Raw genomic sequence first — 15,926 nt, 5'->3', positions numbered from 1 at the left:
CATTCTGTTCCCGGTCGATTCTATTTGCTCCCCAAAATACACAAGGCAGGTAATCCGGGACGTTTGATAATATCCAGTAACAGCACATCAACTGAAGATATATCAGAATTCATCAATTCCTTAATAAAAAACATCCCCCCAAATTTTCCCTATTACCTAAAGGACACAAACCACTTCATCTGCGAAACTTCAAGTCTCGACATCCCAGGCGGCAGTTTTCTGGTGACCATGGACGTCTGCTCACTGTACACCAACATACCCCACCATGACGGAGTAGCGGCTATGGTTTCTGAATATGTAAAATCCGACTCATCAACTAGTGTAAGTGGTGAGGTACTGTTTACACTTCTGGAACTTGTACTAAGTTATAACCATTTTGAGTTCAATGGCAAGCATTTTTTTCAGGTCAGTGGCACTGCAATGGGCACGAAAATGGCCCCAAACTTCGCGAGCACCTTTATGGCTTCACTTGAAATCCCATTCATTGAGGGACGCACCTTGAAAGCTTTCTACTACAGAAGATACTTAGACGATATTTTTATGATATGGAACCATGATGAGGGAAGTCTTTTCCGCTTCATAGAGGATTTTAACAAGTGCCACCCGTCAATAAAATTCACGCACAAAGTTTCCAAAACTAGCATTAACTTTTTGGACGTCACTGTCACGGTCGAAAATGACCGCTTGTCAACAAACCTTTGCAAAAAGCCTACAGACCGTCAAATGTACCTACATTTCAACAGCAGCCACCCAAAGCATTGCGAAACGGGTATTCCATATTCTCAGGCCTACCGGTACCGAAGAATATGCACCGATATGCGGGAATTTGACAGACACGCGGAACACCTAAAGCATTCCTTATTGAAGCAAAATTATCCGGAAGACATTATTGACGATGCCATACTACGTGCTCGCAACGTGAACAGGAATGATATAATTAAGGGACCAAACAGAGTATCTAAAACGACTTCCCAAACGAACCTTGTGCTAACTTACTCCTCATCAGCGCCACGAATCAACAACATACTTTCCCGCCATTTCAACATAATCAGGCAAAGCAAACGACTAACTTCTATTTTCGCGAAGCCACCTCACGTGGTGTACCACCGGGATAAAAATCTGAAGGACGTTCTTGTCAGAGCAAAAACAAACACCCCCGAATTTCAATCAGGGTGCCATTCCTGCCGAAAAGCTCGATGCAAGGTATGCCCACAGATGGTCACAACACGTGAATCCAAAGCGAACTTCTCGGATTTCAAATTCTGCATAACTGAAAGCCTTAATTGTGACTCCAGCAACGTAATATACATGCTACATTGCAACATCTGTGGACAAGAATATATCGGCCAAACAGACACGCCATTTCGGCTGCGGTTCAATAATCACCGGTACCACGCCACTTCACTGCCGAAGCTACCTTTATCTAGACATCTGCGCCTGCCAAACCACAGTTTTGAAAATATCAGCGTAACTCTTTTGGAGTCCGGTTTCTCAAACAGACGCGAGCGCGAACAGCGTGAGGCATATTTTATTTTCAAATTTCAAACATTAGTAGCCGGCATCAACGAGGACCCCGGAAAACTCAACTGCCTCCGAGAAGTAAGCCAGGAGCAAATTGGTGACAAAGATTGATAGCTAGAGACCATGCTTTTTTCTGACTGACTCGTACGTGTACACTGTCCTGTCTTGTTTTTTGTTTTTCTTTTTTTTCTTCCTTTTTTTCTTCCTATTTTTCTGTTTTCCACATGCACACACAAAGTGTTTACGTTCGCCTACCACTTGATGACCGTTGAAGGAAAACGGATGAAGATTAAAGGTAAAGAGCCGACCGACCCATTAACGGGAAACCCTTTCTTTACGCATGCCGTCACGGACCCTCCCGGCACCGCGGCGACAATCTTGGGTGGCCCGACACACGTCGAGAACTGAACAGCACGTGATAAGAACCGTACGTGGACGTACACGGACAGTTGGTTTCGTTCTCAGTGTTGACAGTGGTTCTTCCTCTTTTTTACTTTCTTTCTTTTCTTTTTTTTCTTTTTCGTCTTTTTTCTCCCCCCCTTTTTTCCTTTCTTTAGTTCCCTCTCACTCTCGCAAACATCTTTCAAGAAGAGAGGGACGCGGCAGCAACGAAGTTCCGAAGTTCATGTCAGTATAACTCATCCCCTGATGAAGGGAGGACCCCTCCCGAAACTGTTGGGAAATAAATATATTTATCCTTGTTTACAACGCTCCCGTTGTGCCATATCCCATATATATATATATATATATATATATATATATATATATGAAGGCCAGACTCTAGGCCGAAACGTCGAATTAAACCACGTTGTGACCACTCACGGAGGATCTACTTGACTATATATATATATATATATATATATATATATATATATATATATATATATATATATATATATATATATATATATATATATTGTTTTCCTTACATATATATAAAAGGGAAACAAGTGGATACTTTAGGGCTCGTTTTTCGTGTTTAGACAACATTAATGAGATCTAACAGACAATAATGCCAAGGAAAGTATAGGGAAGTTATTAGGCCAATTGTAATGTATATGTGAAGAAATAAAAGTGGGTGAAAAGATAACTTGCCGTGGGCAGGATTCTAACCTGCGACATTTGAATTCGAAGGTCGCAGGTTCGTACAATTGCATGTGGTACAATTGCTTGTCACTTGTTTTAGTAATACTGTTGTATGAAACGTCAAAAAGAGGCTTGTTATGCCTGCGAGTCCACAGCGAACGTCCATGCCTCTCAAAAAGGCATTCTGTGTCAAGGCCAGCCCGCGAGCCCGCCTGACGCGAACAACTCAACGGCGTCAACACGTGGCGGTGCCTCTCTGCCGCGCACGCACAGTGAGTCATCTCAGCCAGCGAGCCCGTCGAGCAAGCAACCGGCGCCTTCCTGTCTGGCGAGTCTGACGCGATGCGCGGCGACGTCACTCGTCCATGGGTGCAGCCACGTGCAACGCAGCGGCTCCAGATTCGATGAGAATGACGCGGCCCAGCGGCGACCCCATTGGAGGATTCTGACCTCACGACCAGCGGCGCTTCTTGTTGGGCATTTGGTTACTCAAAGGATCCACCCGGCGCATATAGAAGAAGCCCTGCGGCGCGTCGCGAGCAGCAGACCTATGTGTTAAAAATCAGAGCTCGGCTCTTCGGGTCTCTAAGCTGTCGCCCCAGTGCCGAATTTGTAACGCCTCTATTTCTATGCTGTACATAAACCTTGTTTAACTCACGGTAACTCGTCCGCTCGTCTATCAGCTCTGCGCAGAAGCAGTCGCGAGCTGAGAAACCTACGCTACCAAACGGCTGGTGACCTTCCCGGCGGAGTTCGAAGCAGTGGCGCCTTCGGGACCGTGTTGGCGTCGCCGTCTTTCGAAACAGTGGTTGCAGCGGTGAGATTCGTGGCGCCCTTCGTAACGTCGTCGGAGGCGCACTTCGCAACAGTGGTTGGCAGCTGCGGAATCGGCCGGCGTCAGCGACATCGATGCGGTGAGTGCCTGATGTTTTCCCCTCAGTTCACCAGACTACTCTAGCTCAGGTTATAGTAGTTTAGAGAAGGGCTGTGTGAAGCATTAGAGTGAGCTTTGATCGTTTCAAGCAAAGTCGAAGTGCTTTGAAACCAAAGTTAATGTGAAGGGGGTAAACACGGGAGTGTTAAAAATTGCTTGCGCGTTTTGCTAGTAGACTTATAGTGGGTACGGCAAGTAAATCATCAGGTGCGAAATCAACAGAGGCAAACAGCAAGAGGCTAGTGTGAACGATGGAGAACCTTAAAGTGAAGGAACTCATCGAAATTTGTGAGGAACTCGGCATTACTTGGGGCCGTGCGGAACGAAAGCAAGCGATCCTTGAGATCATGAAGGATGAAGGAGTGTGGGCTGAGGAAGTCGATGAGGCCTGGGAGGATATCAAAGCCCGCCGCGAGGAGGCTGGAAGGCGAGAGGTAGAAGCTCGCGAACGTGAAGAAGCTGAAAGGCGCGAACGTCGCGAGCGCGAGGAGGCCGAGAGACAGGTACGCCTCGAGTTGAAACGAATACAATTGGCAATCCTACAGTGTTCGCAGGCGCCTAGCGTAGCTTCTCCGACGATTCAGGTCAGCGGTTATAGAATTCGGGACCAACTGCCACCGTTCGTAGTAGGCAAGGACATGGCGAAGTATCTCGTCAAGTTTGAACACGTCTGTGAGCGAAATGCTTTAGAGCGGTCTCTTTGGGCGCGGAACCTGTTAGCTCTTCTTCCCGGCGAAGTGTCCGACGCGATAACTTGCTTGTCGAGGGAAGCGTTTGAGAGCTATGACGAGGTTAAGGAAGTGCTCTTGAGACGTTATAAGTTGTCACCCGAGCCTTTCAGGCAAAGGTTCCGGTATGCTAAAAAGGGGAATGAGTCACACGTTGACTTCACGTTTCGTCTTAAAGCCGATTTAATTGAATGGCTCAAGGGCGAAGGCGTTTATGACGAGCGCGATAAAGTGGTAGAATGCATTGCATTGGAGCAATTCTACCACTGCATCGAGGAGGATGTCAAACTTTGGCTACAGGACAAACTTGGTGAAGTACAGCTAAACAGGGCAGCAGAGTTAGCTGAGGAGTATTATACTCGCCGAAAGTTGCATAGCAGGGCAGTGCGCGTTGAAATGGATGAAAGGAAAGAGGGTTTTTCAAAGAAACCTGATCAACGGAAACCCGCTCCGCACCGTATTATCAAGAAGGACCCGTCTCTTACGAAGGACACTGTAGGGGACGGGCAAACGGAAGCGGAGAAATCGCGCGAGGTTCCTAAACAACGCACTGATACCACACGGGCATTTGAATCACGAAAGCCGCTAATCTGCTACAACTGCAAAAAGGAAGGGCACATCGCGATAAATTGTAAGCAAAAGTTTGCTATCGCAACAATCCGAGAATCGGAAAAGAACATGCGGTTGTTAGAGCCGTATCTCCAAGAATTTAGTGTGAATGGGAAAACGTGTCGAGCACTTCGAGACGCAGCGGCAACCATGGACGTTGTCCATCCTTCATTGGTGTCTCCGGATGACTTTACAGGAGAATGCGCGTGGATTAGGCAAGTCGCCGAGGTGCAGAGTGCTTGCTTACAAATCGCTATGGTTGTTATTGAAGGCCATTCGGTAAGCTTTGCACCGAAGCAGCTGTGTCTGCCGCGCTTCCCGATCGTTTTCCTTATCTTTTCTCTAACAATTCAGAGCAGCTTCTCAAAGAGCAGGGTAAATCGTTCTTCCCCATCTTAGCGTACATGGCCCTCACGCGATCGCAAGCGCGGAAGCTTTCGCAGGAGCTTGATCTTGTTCAATGTGGTAAACCATCAAGTAACCTTGGCGGCGAGTCGACGGAACCTCAGAAAGGAATTTTTCCGTGTTAGTCATGTGAGCAGTCACTCGAGCGGCCCGTCGCCGAAGCGACCGGCGCGGTTTCCGTAGCAGGGGGGGGGGGGGGATGACATGGCGCCATTGAGTCAGAGCGAGAGGGGTGCAACGCTCTCGCCTGTAGCGGAAAGTTGGAGTGAGCTGTCGAGGGTTGATAGAGAAACGCTCATTCGAGAGCAGCGTGAGGACCTCTCGATTAAAGCGCTAAGGGAAAGCGTAAACTTGGGAAAAAAAGAAAAAGAATGTTTCTTTTCTTGAGAAAGCAGGGCTTTTGTATCGGAGCTACACAAATGCGCAAGGTCGCAAGTATGAGCAGCTCTTGGTGCCAGAAAAGTATCGTCGCCAACTCTATGAACTGGCGCACGAAAACGCATGGGCAGGGCATCTCGGCATAAAAAAGACCAAGGCTAGAGTTTCCCTTGAGTTTTATTGGTCGAAATGCTGGAAGGATATCGAAGACTTTGTACGCTCTTGCGACACTTGTCAGAAAGCGGGGAAATCCACGGACAAGTGGAAGGCACCCATGAAGCTTGTGCCAATTATCACAGAATCTTTTCGGCGCCTAGTAATTGATATAGTTGGGCCATTGCCAGAGTCAAGGCAAGGTTGTCGGTACATCCTGACGGCTCTCTGTGTAGCCACAAAATTTCCGGAAGCGATGCCACTTAAGAAGCTCAATTCTCCTCATGTCGTGGATGCACTGCTATCTATATTTGCACGCGTCGGATTTCCTTCTAAAATCCAATGCGACAATGGTAGTGTCTTCACCAGCTGCCCTACCTCTACCTTTATGGATAAGTGTGGAATAAAAGTAGTGCACAGCTCGATCCATCACCCGCAATCTAATCCGGTAGAGCGTATGCATTCCGTTCTGAAACGGATACTGAGATCTCTCTGCTACGAGCACAAATGCAACTGGGAAGCGTGTATTCCTCCCACTATGTTCGCTTTGAGATAAGCTCCTCATGAGAGCACTGGTTTTAGCCCTGCAGAGCTTGTGTATGGCAGGAGTTTGAGAACACCATTGCGAATGCTACGCGAGTCCTGGGAGGGATTCGATGAGGACCCTAATGTAGTTGCGTATGCTCTAGACCTCCTTCAGAGGCTTAGAAAAATGAAAGATCTTCTGGAAAGCCACATGAAGGCTGTACAAGGGTTGTCGAAGGAGTACTACGACAAATCGGCGAAGAAGCGCCCATTTGAAGTTGGTAGTCAGGTAATGCTGCTGCGGCCGTCCAAAGAGAACAAGCTTGAGGTTCATTGGGAAGGGCCCGCCAAAGTAATATCGATACATTCTGATACCAATTATGAAGTGAAATTAAGAAGGCGGCCAAACAAAATTTACCACTGTAACTTGATGAAACCATACGTTCAACGTCAAGTGGTCGTAAATCTGCTGTTGAATGCTTCAGAGGAAGAGGGAGAAGAAATTTTGAGTTCTAGTGATGTAATCGAAAGGGGATCGGAGGTAATCTTGGAGCAGTTGAACCTACAGCCTAGGTTAAGTGAAGTCCAGAAGGAGGACCTGAGAAGGATTGTTTCCGAGGTTCAAGATGTGTTTTCAGACCGTCCCGGAAACACGACGGTGATCGAACACGATATCGAGCTAACTTGTGAGGAGCCAATCCGTAGCAAGCCGTATCGTTGTTCCCCTGTGCAAAAGCAGATCATGAAAGAGGAGATCGATAAAATGCTGAAGTTGGGAGTTACAGTACCGGACGAGAGTGACTATTCTTCCCCTCTAATATTGGTTCAAGTGCCAGGAAAAGATCCGAGGCCATGCATCGATTATCGGCGTCTTAACGCCATAACTCGAGACCAAACTTACCCGATACCAAACCTTGAGGAGAGTGCGGAAACTGTGTCACAGTCTAGCTATATTTCCACGTTAGACCTCGTGCGAGGGTATTGGCAAGTCCCCCTTACGGAGCGTGCTAGCCGCTATGCCGCATTTGTTTCTCCATTTGGAATGTATCGTCCACTTAAGCTGAGCTTTGGACTGAAAAATGCGCCCTTTTGTTTTTCAGGCTTAATGGACCGCGTTTTTAAAGGCCTCTCTGAGTTCGCTCTGCCGTATCTTGACGATGTCGCCATCTTCTCCAACAACTGGGAAGAACATGTCGAGCATTTACGCGTCGTGCTGAACAGGTTGAAAGAAGCTGGTCTTACCGTGAAACCTACTAAATGTCACGTAGGATGCGGCGAGGTGTCTTACTTGGGATACGTTGTGGGGCGTGGCCGGCGTAGACCTTCAGAAATTAAAGTAGCCGCCGTCGTGAACTATCCACGACCAACCACACAAATTTGACATAAGGGCATTTTTGGGCCTGGCTGGATACTATCAGCATTAGGTGCAAAATTACTCTAGCATTGCCAGCCCTCTAACTGACGCACTTTGAAAATCCCAGCCGGTTAAAAGAGTATGGGACTCAGAAAAGGAGAACGCGTTTTGCCAGCTAAAATAGGCCCTAAGCGAAAAGCCCGTTCTCATGGCACCCGATTTCTCTAAGAGATTTGTGATTCAATGCGACGCGAGTGATCGCGGCATGGGAGCTGTATTGTGCCAGGAAGACAGTGCTGGTAACGAAAGGCCAGTTTTGTATTTAAGTTGAAAACTCAGCGGCAGGGAAGAGGCATACAGTACCTCTGAAAAGGAATGCGCTTGCCTCGTATGGGCCGTTCAAAAGCTAGCTTGTTATGTCTCCGGTTTGAGGTTTGTGGTTGAAACGGACCACTGTCCTCTAACCTAGTTAAATAACATGTCGCCTAAAAGTGGCCGGTTACTGAGGTGGAGCATGATACTCCAACAGCACAACTTTGACGTTCGCTACAAAAAAGGAAAGCTAAACGCTAATGCAGACGCATTGAGCCGTGCGTTTAGTTAGTACCTTCTCCACCTTTCGGTTTCTCGCTGGCAATTTGGCGCAAAATTTTGACCTCATCACAACCTTTGCTGAGCGCTCTCGTCCAGAATGAGCTCAAGGAGCCAACTTTATGTTCTATTCTAATTCGTTAAGTTATTGTACGTGTAAAAATTTGAGTTGTCATTTTAAGAGTCTTGTGTCCCACATGTGCCTCTTGATGTAGAGGGAACAAAATTCCGATAGACACGTAGCTAGGTATATGTTGTACTATACTTTGTCTGGTGTTCTGTCGGGTGACCAAGGGCACTTGCTTGTGTCGTGTGTTGTATGTTGTCGAACCGTTCTTGACAGGTTGTAGAACCATCGACAAGTGCTGAGACCAAGTATGGTCAGAAGAGACGAGCGAAGCTGGCCGACAAGTTGTGGCGACAAGTCAGTGGAGCTGGGATCCGTCTTCAAGAATGGGATGTGTTCCCGGAACGGAGTCGGGAGCTGCATTCTCCCCATGGCTCCGGAGGCGAACCTGGAGGGACTTGGCGAACGAGCGCACCTGACATCCGAGCCACGTGGAAGCAGCTCGTCTTTCCGGCGCATTGTCTGGCGGCGGGGGTGCTGTTATGCCTGCGAGTCCACAGCGAACATCCATGCCTCTGAAAAAGGCAATCTGTGTCAAGGCCAGCCCGCGAGCCCGCCTGACGCGAACAACTCAACGGCGTCAACACGCGGCAGTGCCTCTCTGCCGCGCACGCACAGTGAGTCATCTCAGCCAGCGGGCCCGTCGAGCAAGCAACCGGCGCCTTCCTGTCTGGCGAGTCTGACGCAATGCGCGGCGACGTCACTCGTCCTTGGGTGCAGCCATGTGCAACGCAGCGGCTCCAGATTCGATGAGAATGACGCGGCCCAGCGGCGACCCCATTGGAGGATTCTGACCTCACGACCAGCGGCGCTTCTGGTTGGACATTTGGTTACTCCAAGAATCCACCCGGCGCATATAAAAGAAGCCCTGCGGCGCTTCGCGAGCAGCAGACCTATGTGTTAGAAAGGAGAGCTCGGCTCTTCGGGTCTCTAAGCTGTCGGCCCCAGTGCCGAATTTTTAACGCCTCTGTATATATGCTGTACATAAACCTTGTTTAACTGACCGTCATCTCGTCCGCTCGTCTATCAGCTCTGCGCAGAAGCAGTCGCGAGCTGAGAAACCTACGCTACCAAACGGCTGGTGACCTTCCCGGCAGAGTTCGAAGCATTGGCGCCTTCGGGACCGTGTTGGCGTCGCCGTCTTTCGAAACAGTGGTTGCAGCGGTGAGATTCGTGGCGCCCTTCGTAACGTCGTCGGAGGCGCGCTTCGCAACAGGCTGTAGTGCTAGCTTGCTGAAGCGGCATCTTCCTCCTCGCACCATTAGAGGGCAGGTTATATTCAACCACTGTATAGTCTGTCCCAAGGGGCAGAATCACAATGTCATCAATGATGTGTATATATATATATATATATATATATATATATATATATATATATATATATATATATATATATATATAAGGAAAGAAGTGTATACCTATGGGCTCGTTATCTGTGTTTTTACACAATATTAATGAGATCTAACAGACAATAATGCCAAGGAAAGTATAGGGGAAGATATTAGACCAAATTGTAATCTAAATATGAAAAAAGTGGGTGAAAAGATAACTTGCCGTGGGCAGGATCCGAACCTGCGACCTTAGAATGACGCGTTCGATGCTCTACCACTGAGCTACCACGACAGCTATCCCCCCCGCCACTTTATAGGGTTTATATGTGAATTTAAACGTGGGAATGTCAGTCAGTGCCACCAGTAGCCATGATGGCGAGCGTAGCACACTCTTATGAGCCTGTTTGGCGTCACGTAGCACGTGAAGTTGTTACGAGTGGGCAGCTGACTAATAGTCCCTCGTATATATATATATATATATATATATATATATATATATATATATATATATATATATATATATATGTATATATATATATATATATATATATATATATATATATATATATATATATATATATATATATATATATATATATATGGGATATGGCAGAACTCATCCCCTGATGAAGGGAGGACCCCTCCCGAAACTGTTGGGAAATAAATATATTTATCCTTGTTGACAACGCTCCCGTTGTGCCATATCCCATACCTTCACGAGTCTCACTATATATATATATATATATATATATATATATATATAGCTTACATTGCTATCTAGGGTTGATTATGCTTGTATACTCCAAGATCGGCCTGAGAAGTATGACGTATGCTAGATGCTTAGTGTCACGGTCGGCATGTCACAGCGGCCGCTTAAGGAGAAGCAATGTCTTTAAGGCCTTCTTTGCTACATTTTCTATGTGCACTGTCCAACTAAGATCGGAGGTTTTAATCACACCAAGGTTTTTCTACTGGCTTAAATTTTGTAGCACGATGTTGTTGTAACCATAATGGAAGGGTAAGCGTGATTTCTTTTTTGTGACTTGCATCGCGACTGTTTTGTCAGAACTATTCACCATTTGCCAGTTAAAGCAGCATCGTACAATGCCATTTAGGGCATCGTTCAATTCAATTTGTTCACTGCAGCTTTTGAACTTTTTGTTTATTATGCAGTCGTCAGCAAAAAGTCTAATGCTTGTGTTAATATTTGTCGTTAGTTCATTTATAATTAGAACAAATAATATCGGTGCCAAGACGGATCCCTGGGGCAAGCCGGTTGTAACGTTCAGTTTGTCAGAGACGTGATCGTTGCATTGCACAAATACCCAATAAAGTGGCTGGGAGGATAGCCGGCGTAGTAGCTCAGTGGTAGAGCATCGAAAGCGTTATTCGAAGGTCGCAGGTTTGGTTCCTGTTCACGGCAAGTTATCATTTCACCCACTTTTCTTTCTTCACATTGACATTACAATTGGCCTACTAATATCTTCACCTATACATTTCTTGGCATCATTGTCTGTTAGATCTCATTAATATTGTGTCTAAAGACGAAAAAACTAGCCCTTAAGTATACACTTGTTTCCCTTATTCATTAACGAGGGTCTCATACTGGCAGACTTGGTGCCTTAGGTTGTGTACGAGGGACTATTCAGCTTCCAGCTAGTAATAAGTTCACGTGCTACGTGACGCCACACAGGCTCATAAAGATTGTGCCACACTCGCCGCCATGGCTACTGATGGCGCTGACTGACACTTCCGCTTTCAACGCCCGTGCTGAAACAACTGTCTCTTCTTATTTTGCACGAGAAATATTCAGACAGTGTACATATATAAACCGATGGCTCCACAAACCACAAGTGTTCGTCAGGTGCAGTAGTTGTCCCAGCAAGAGGTGTTACCATCAGCTTTAGGACTGACCACTCCCCAACATCTACAGCAGCGGAACTATAGCTGCGTTGCGCGCTGCACTTCGTGTGGTCAATCGGGAACCACCGCAACAATGGTCGATTTTCAGCGACTCAAGGGCTGCCCTACAATCTATGCTCCCAGCACTGCATCGTGAGCCGTACGAACAGCTTGTTTTCGAAATTCGATGCCTTCTCCACACTTCACACGAGAAAGGGCATCATGTGACGTTTTAGTGGCTGCCAAGTCACTGCGGCGCCTTAGGGAACGAACATGCCGATACAGCCGCACGGGCAGCTCTTGAAGGAACACGAGAAGCCATACCACTTTCACGGACCGATGCAGCCAGTAATCTTTGACGACTTGCGCGTGAAATCACGTTTTCACCATGGTGCCCACCAAGCAACAAGACCGATCGTAAACACCACCCGTCCTCTTTGATGGCTCTCTGCATGCCCACTGGGCTCGACCAAAGGGAAGGCACCCTTCTTCATCGCTTATGGCTAGGAGTGGCTTTTACAAAATCTTATTCATGCGTCATAGGAATGGCCGACAACGCTCTCTGCGATGCCTGTCGTTGCGAAAAGACGCTACACCACATCCTCTGCGACTGTCCGTTGTATGACATTCAGAGACAGTCACCAGCGTCCGTTCTTGCGCGCATCGACAACAGCCAAATGTCGGGGGATACTATTCTGTCAAGTGCCCGAGAGAAGACATTGAAACAGAAGGTGACAAAAACTCTGTTGAAATTCCTACTCGACACAGACTTGAACAAGCGGCTGTAACAGCAATGTCACATACCGCGAAAGACAAGACTGGACTATGACTGAGTGTGCGCGCGTGTGCTGTCAAATGCGCTGTGTTAATCTCTCTTCCCTCTCTGCTCTCTATCTTTCATATCCCCATCCCCCTCCCATGCGCAGGGTAGCAAACCGACTGCCTATAGGCTGGTTAACCTCCCTGCCGTTCTTTTCCTCCTATATTCCTTACTTCTTTCCTTCCTTCCTTCCTTCCTTCCGCGTTTAAACTCACATATATACCCAATAAAGTGAATGGGAAGGGAGCGGACGCCCCGGACAACGAGAGCGGAGGAGCCCGAGTATCCAACGCCTAGCCGAAGCACAACGTCCTCAAGATCTAGGCCCTGGGACTATAGGACTCTATTAGCCATAATTTTCAGAGAGGGAATACCCGCGCCCTGCGGGCTGGTGACTTCCCGCACGCCGTATGCGTAACTAAATGTTATTTCTCTCTCTCTCGAAGGTCGCAGTTTCGGTTGCCGCTCACGGCAAGTTATCTTTTCACCCACTTTTCTTTCCTCACATTTACCTTACAATTTGGTCTAATAACTTTCCCTATACTTCTCTTGGTATTATTGGCTGTTAGATTTCGCGCACACACACACACACACACACACACATACATATATATATATATATATATATATATATATATATATATATATATATATATATATATATATATATATGTGTGTGTGTGTGTGTGTGTGTGTGTGTGTATATATATATATATATATATATATATATATGTGTGTGTGTGTATATATATATATATATATATATATATATATATATATATATATATATATATATATATATATATATGACAGCAAGGCAGTACAACCACTTCGCTATTAACCTGGTCATGAAAGAATCCGCATGTGCTGTACTGAAAGCACTATCGTGAGAGAAACACACAGCTCTGCTTGGAGCCAGGGTAAGCTGCATAGACTCCTTCAGTAGCAGCAATAATGACCACTCGAATAATAATGCAACCTGACTGTTTGGAAATTGGTTTAATACTTGTGGCTAACGTTTTTTTTTGCAAAAAATATTGGTATGTGAACTTTCATACCTTATATTATTACTAGGTGAGCTTTTTTGCGGCAATTGTTTTCATTCACTTAAAGAAAGCGTTTGATAATGTCTTCTTTCAAACTCCCTCATCCCTGTCCCCACTGTAGGGTAGAATACCATTCCTTCTAGAGTGGTTAGCATGACTGCCATTTTTTCATCTCCTGTTCCTTCCTACCTTCCTACATGGAGGCAAGAAGATCATCTGATCCAAACGCCACACTTGATTTATATAGACTGTTGGCCACGAACATGATATATGTTGTTTGAACTCATAATGAAGGGGCCGGTAGCTCCGATGAGTGTCAGCGCAGGACTCTAAGTCTATGAAAAGAGGCCACCTGAAAAAATGGCTACTTCGCGCTGAATTTCTAAACACTCCTTGCCAAGCACGAAAGCAAGACAAAATCCTGAGTTGTTCACAGCAGTGTCTGCTTGCGGCAGGATGCAAGACCGAGGTTTATGCTTTCATAGCTGATTGATTGATTGATTGATTAATTGATTTGTGTGGTTTAACGGCCCAAAACCACGCTATGATTATGAGAGACGCCTATGCTTTCATAGCCTCAATATATAGGATTGTGAATTATAAATTTCTTATAAAACTATCGGTGACAGCAATGTCGAAATGAAACCATACGGGCATCACAGAAAGCCTTTCTTACCGCTTCGAGGAACTCGTACACACGCTCCGTAGGCACGTCAAGCACAATGTTGAACTCTTTGGCGAGGTCGACCCGCTTAAGCAGCGTCTTGACGGCACCGCCGTCTGGCCGATACAGCATCAGGTTGACTGCGGCGCCCAGTGCGAACGAGGTGTTCAGCACATCTTTCATGCGAACAAAACCTGCGAGAAGATAGATGCGAAGGAGTGAAACCTTCGCTAATCTAAACAATATTTGATATCTCGAAATATGTGCTCATTTCGTTTAAGTAGTGGCCTATTCTCTCACCTAAGAATTTGTAACAAATGTTGTGTCTGGTTCCCTGTGATTAAGCAAAGTTTCACATCCAGTTCATCCTACATATATGTTTAGCCTAAATGCTTGCCTTCACCCCGACAGTTCTACAGTAGATATTAAGAGTGGCTATGCTAAAACGTAAAAAGGGCGACGCATGCTTGTGAACTGTGCATGTGACACGTATAAATGTTCACCTCTATTTCATGAATTATCCATTATACAGACTCATGGCGATCCCCTTACGCGGATATTTACGGAACGAACCACGGCACATAACTTGGGCGAAGATCAGGCCAGCTCACATACATTATCTTGAACTAGAATGCAACCGTCATTCGTTGATGCCTCCACGTATGCGCATACCTGAGTTTTTGCATTTAGATGTATATATTTTTGATCAAGCTTCAAAAAGAGCATTGTTGAAATTCAGCTCTTGTGTTTGCGTTCTTTCGTGTTCCGTCCTGTGATAAAAATTTAAGGGTATTTTGTGAATTTCAAAACGTGCTCTACGAAAGCCTGTGGCCATTAGAGCAACTAGGCCCTGTTTTCTTTTGTTTTGTCCTTCTTCTTATGTTTTTGTCATTTATTTATTTTGCTTTTACAATCTCTGCCAAGACGTGATTGGTGAGAGGGTGTAAGAGGGAGGGGCAACAGATCTGGCGGTGCAACTGTTGCTATGAGTCGCTGGCAATGACGTCACCACTGAGAGAGTACAAGGGGTAGTGGGAACTGCTGGCACCGTTCCAGAGAATGGACGAAGGAACGGACGGACGAGATTATGAGACAATAAGCGCTTAACGCTGAGTACTTCCTTCGATCTTTTTCACCGACTATCTCTCGATGGCTCGGAATAAGAAAAGTGCAACCAGGCAAGCAAAAAAATATTTTTGTACCCTTGTAACATAGGTGCACACTTCTCTGGGCTCCAGCTGACGTACTCACTGTCACTTTCCTCGTAGATAACGGTGACGCTCTTCCAGCGGCTCGTCTTGAGCGCGAGGTCCACGTAGGCACGACTGAGTACGTCTGGATGCGGATACACATTGACCGAGAACAGACGCTGGCCCGACGCCGGATCAGCCACAGGCGCACTCCAGCTGGTCTGTACATGGGGAACGTGGAAGGCACTGCATGTGGAACCCAGCACGGACACCACGGAGGGAGTGCGAGGTCCGAGCACCACGGACACGCCCTGCTTGAGCATGCTGCACACTGCAAGTCGAAAATAAAAACAATAGTTTAATTAGACTGGAACGATATTTATTTCTCATTGAGTATAAACTTATTGAGAAATAATTATCACTTATTTCACTGGCTCATCAAAGCAAAGTGACCCATCGTTCACTAGTTTATGAAGATTTTCACCATCCAACAATTATTATTGGCCCCATACTCCGACCTCGGTATATTTCAAACCATTTTGATCATAGTAATAAGGTACAG

General features: G+C 46.3%; 1 protein-coding gene across 1 annotated transcript in view; it reads right to left on the bottom strand.

The window, feature by feature from the left end:
• The window catches only part of LOC119174229 (glutamate receptor ionotropic, kainate 2), a 269,581-nt gene that overhangs the window by 160,877 nt on the left and 92,778 nt on the right, over positions 1–15,926 (bottom strand). The window contains exons 3-4 of the mRNA XM_075895948.1: positions 15,426–15,695; positions 14,187–14,368 (exon numbers count right to left, since the gene is read on the bottom strand). Of these exons, the coding sequence (XP_075752063.1) occupies positions 14,187–14,368; positions 15,426–15,695 (452 nt within the window). The remainder of the gene's footprint in view (positions 1–14,186; positions 14,369–15,425; positions 15,696–15,926) is intronic.

Source organism: Rhipicephalus microplus, chromosome 5 (assembly GCF_043290135.1).
Source record: "Rhipicephalus microplus isolate Deutch F79 chromosome 5, USDA_Rmic, whole genome shotgun sequence".
Classification (NCBI taxonomy): Eukaryota; Metazoa; Arthropoda; class Arachnida; order Ixodida; family Ixodidae; genus Rhipicephalus; species Rhipicephalus microplus.
This window is presented reverse-complemented; position numbering and strand designations above follow the sequence as displayed.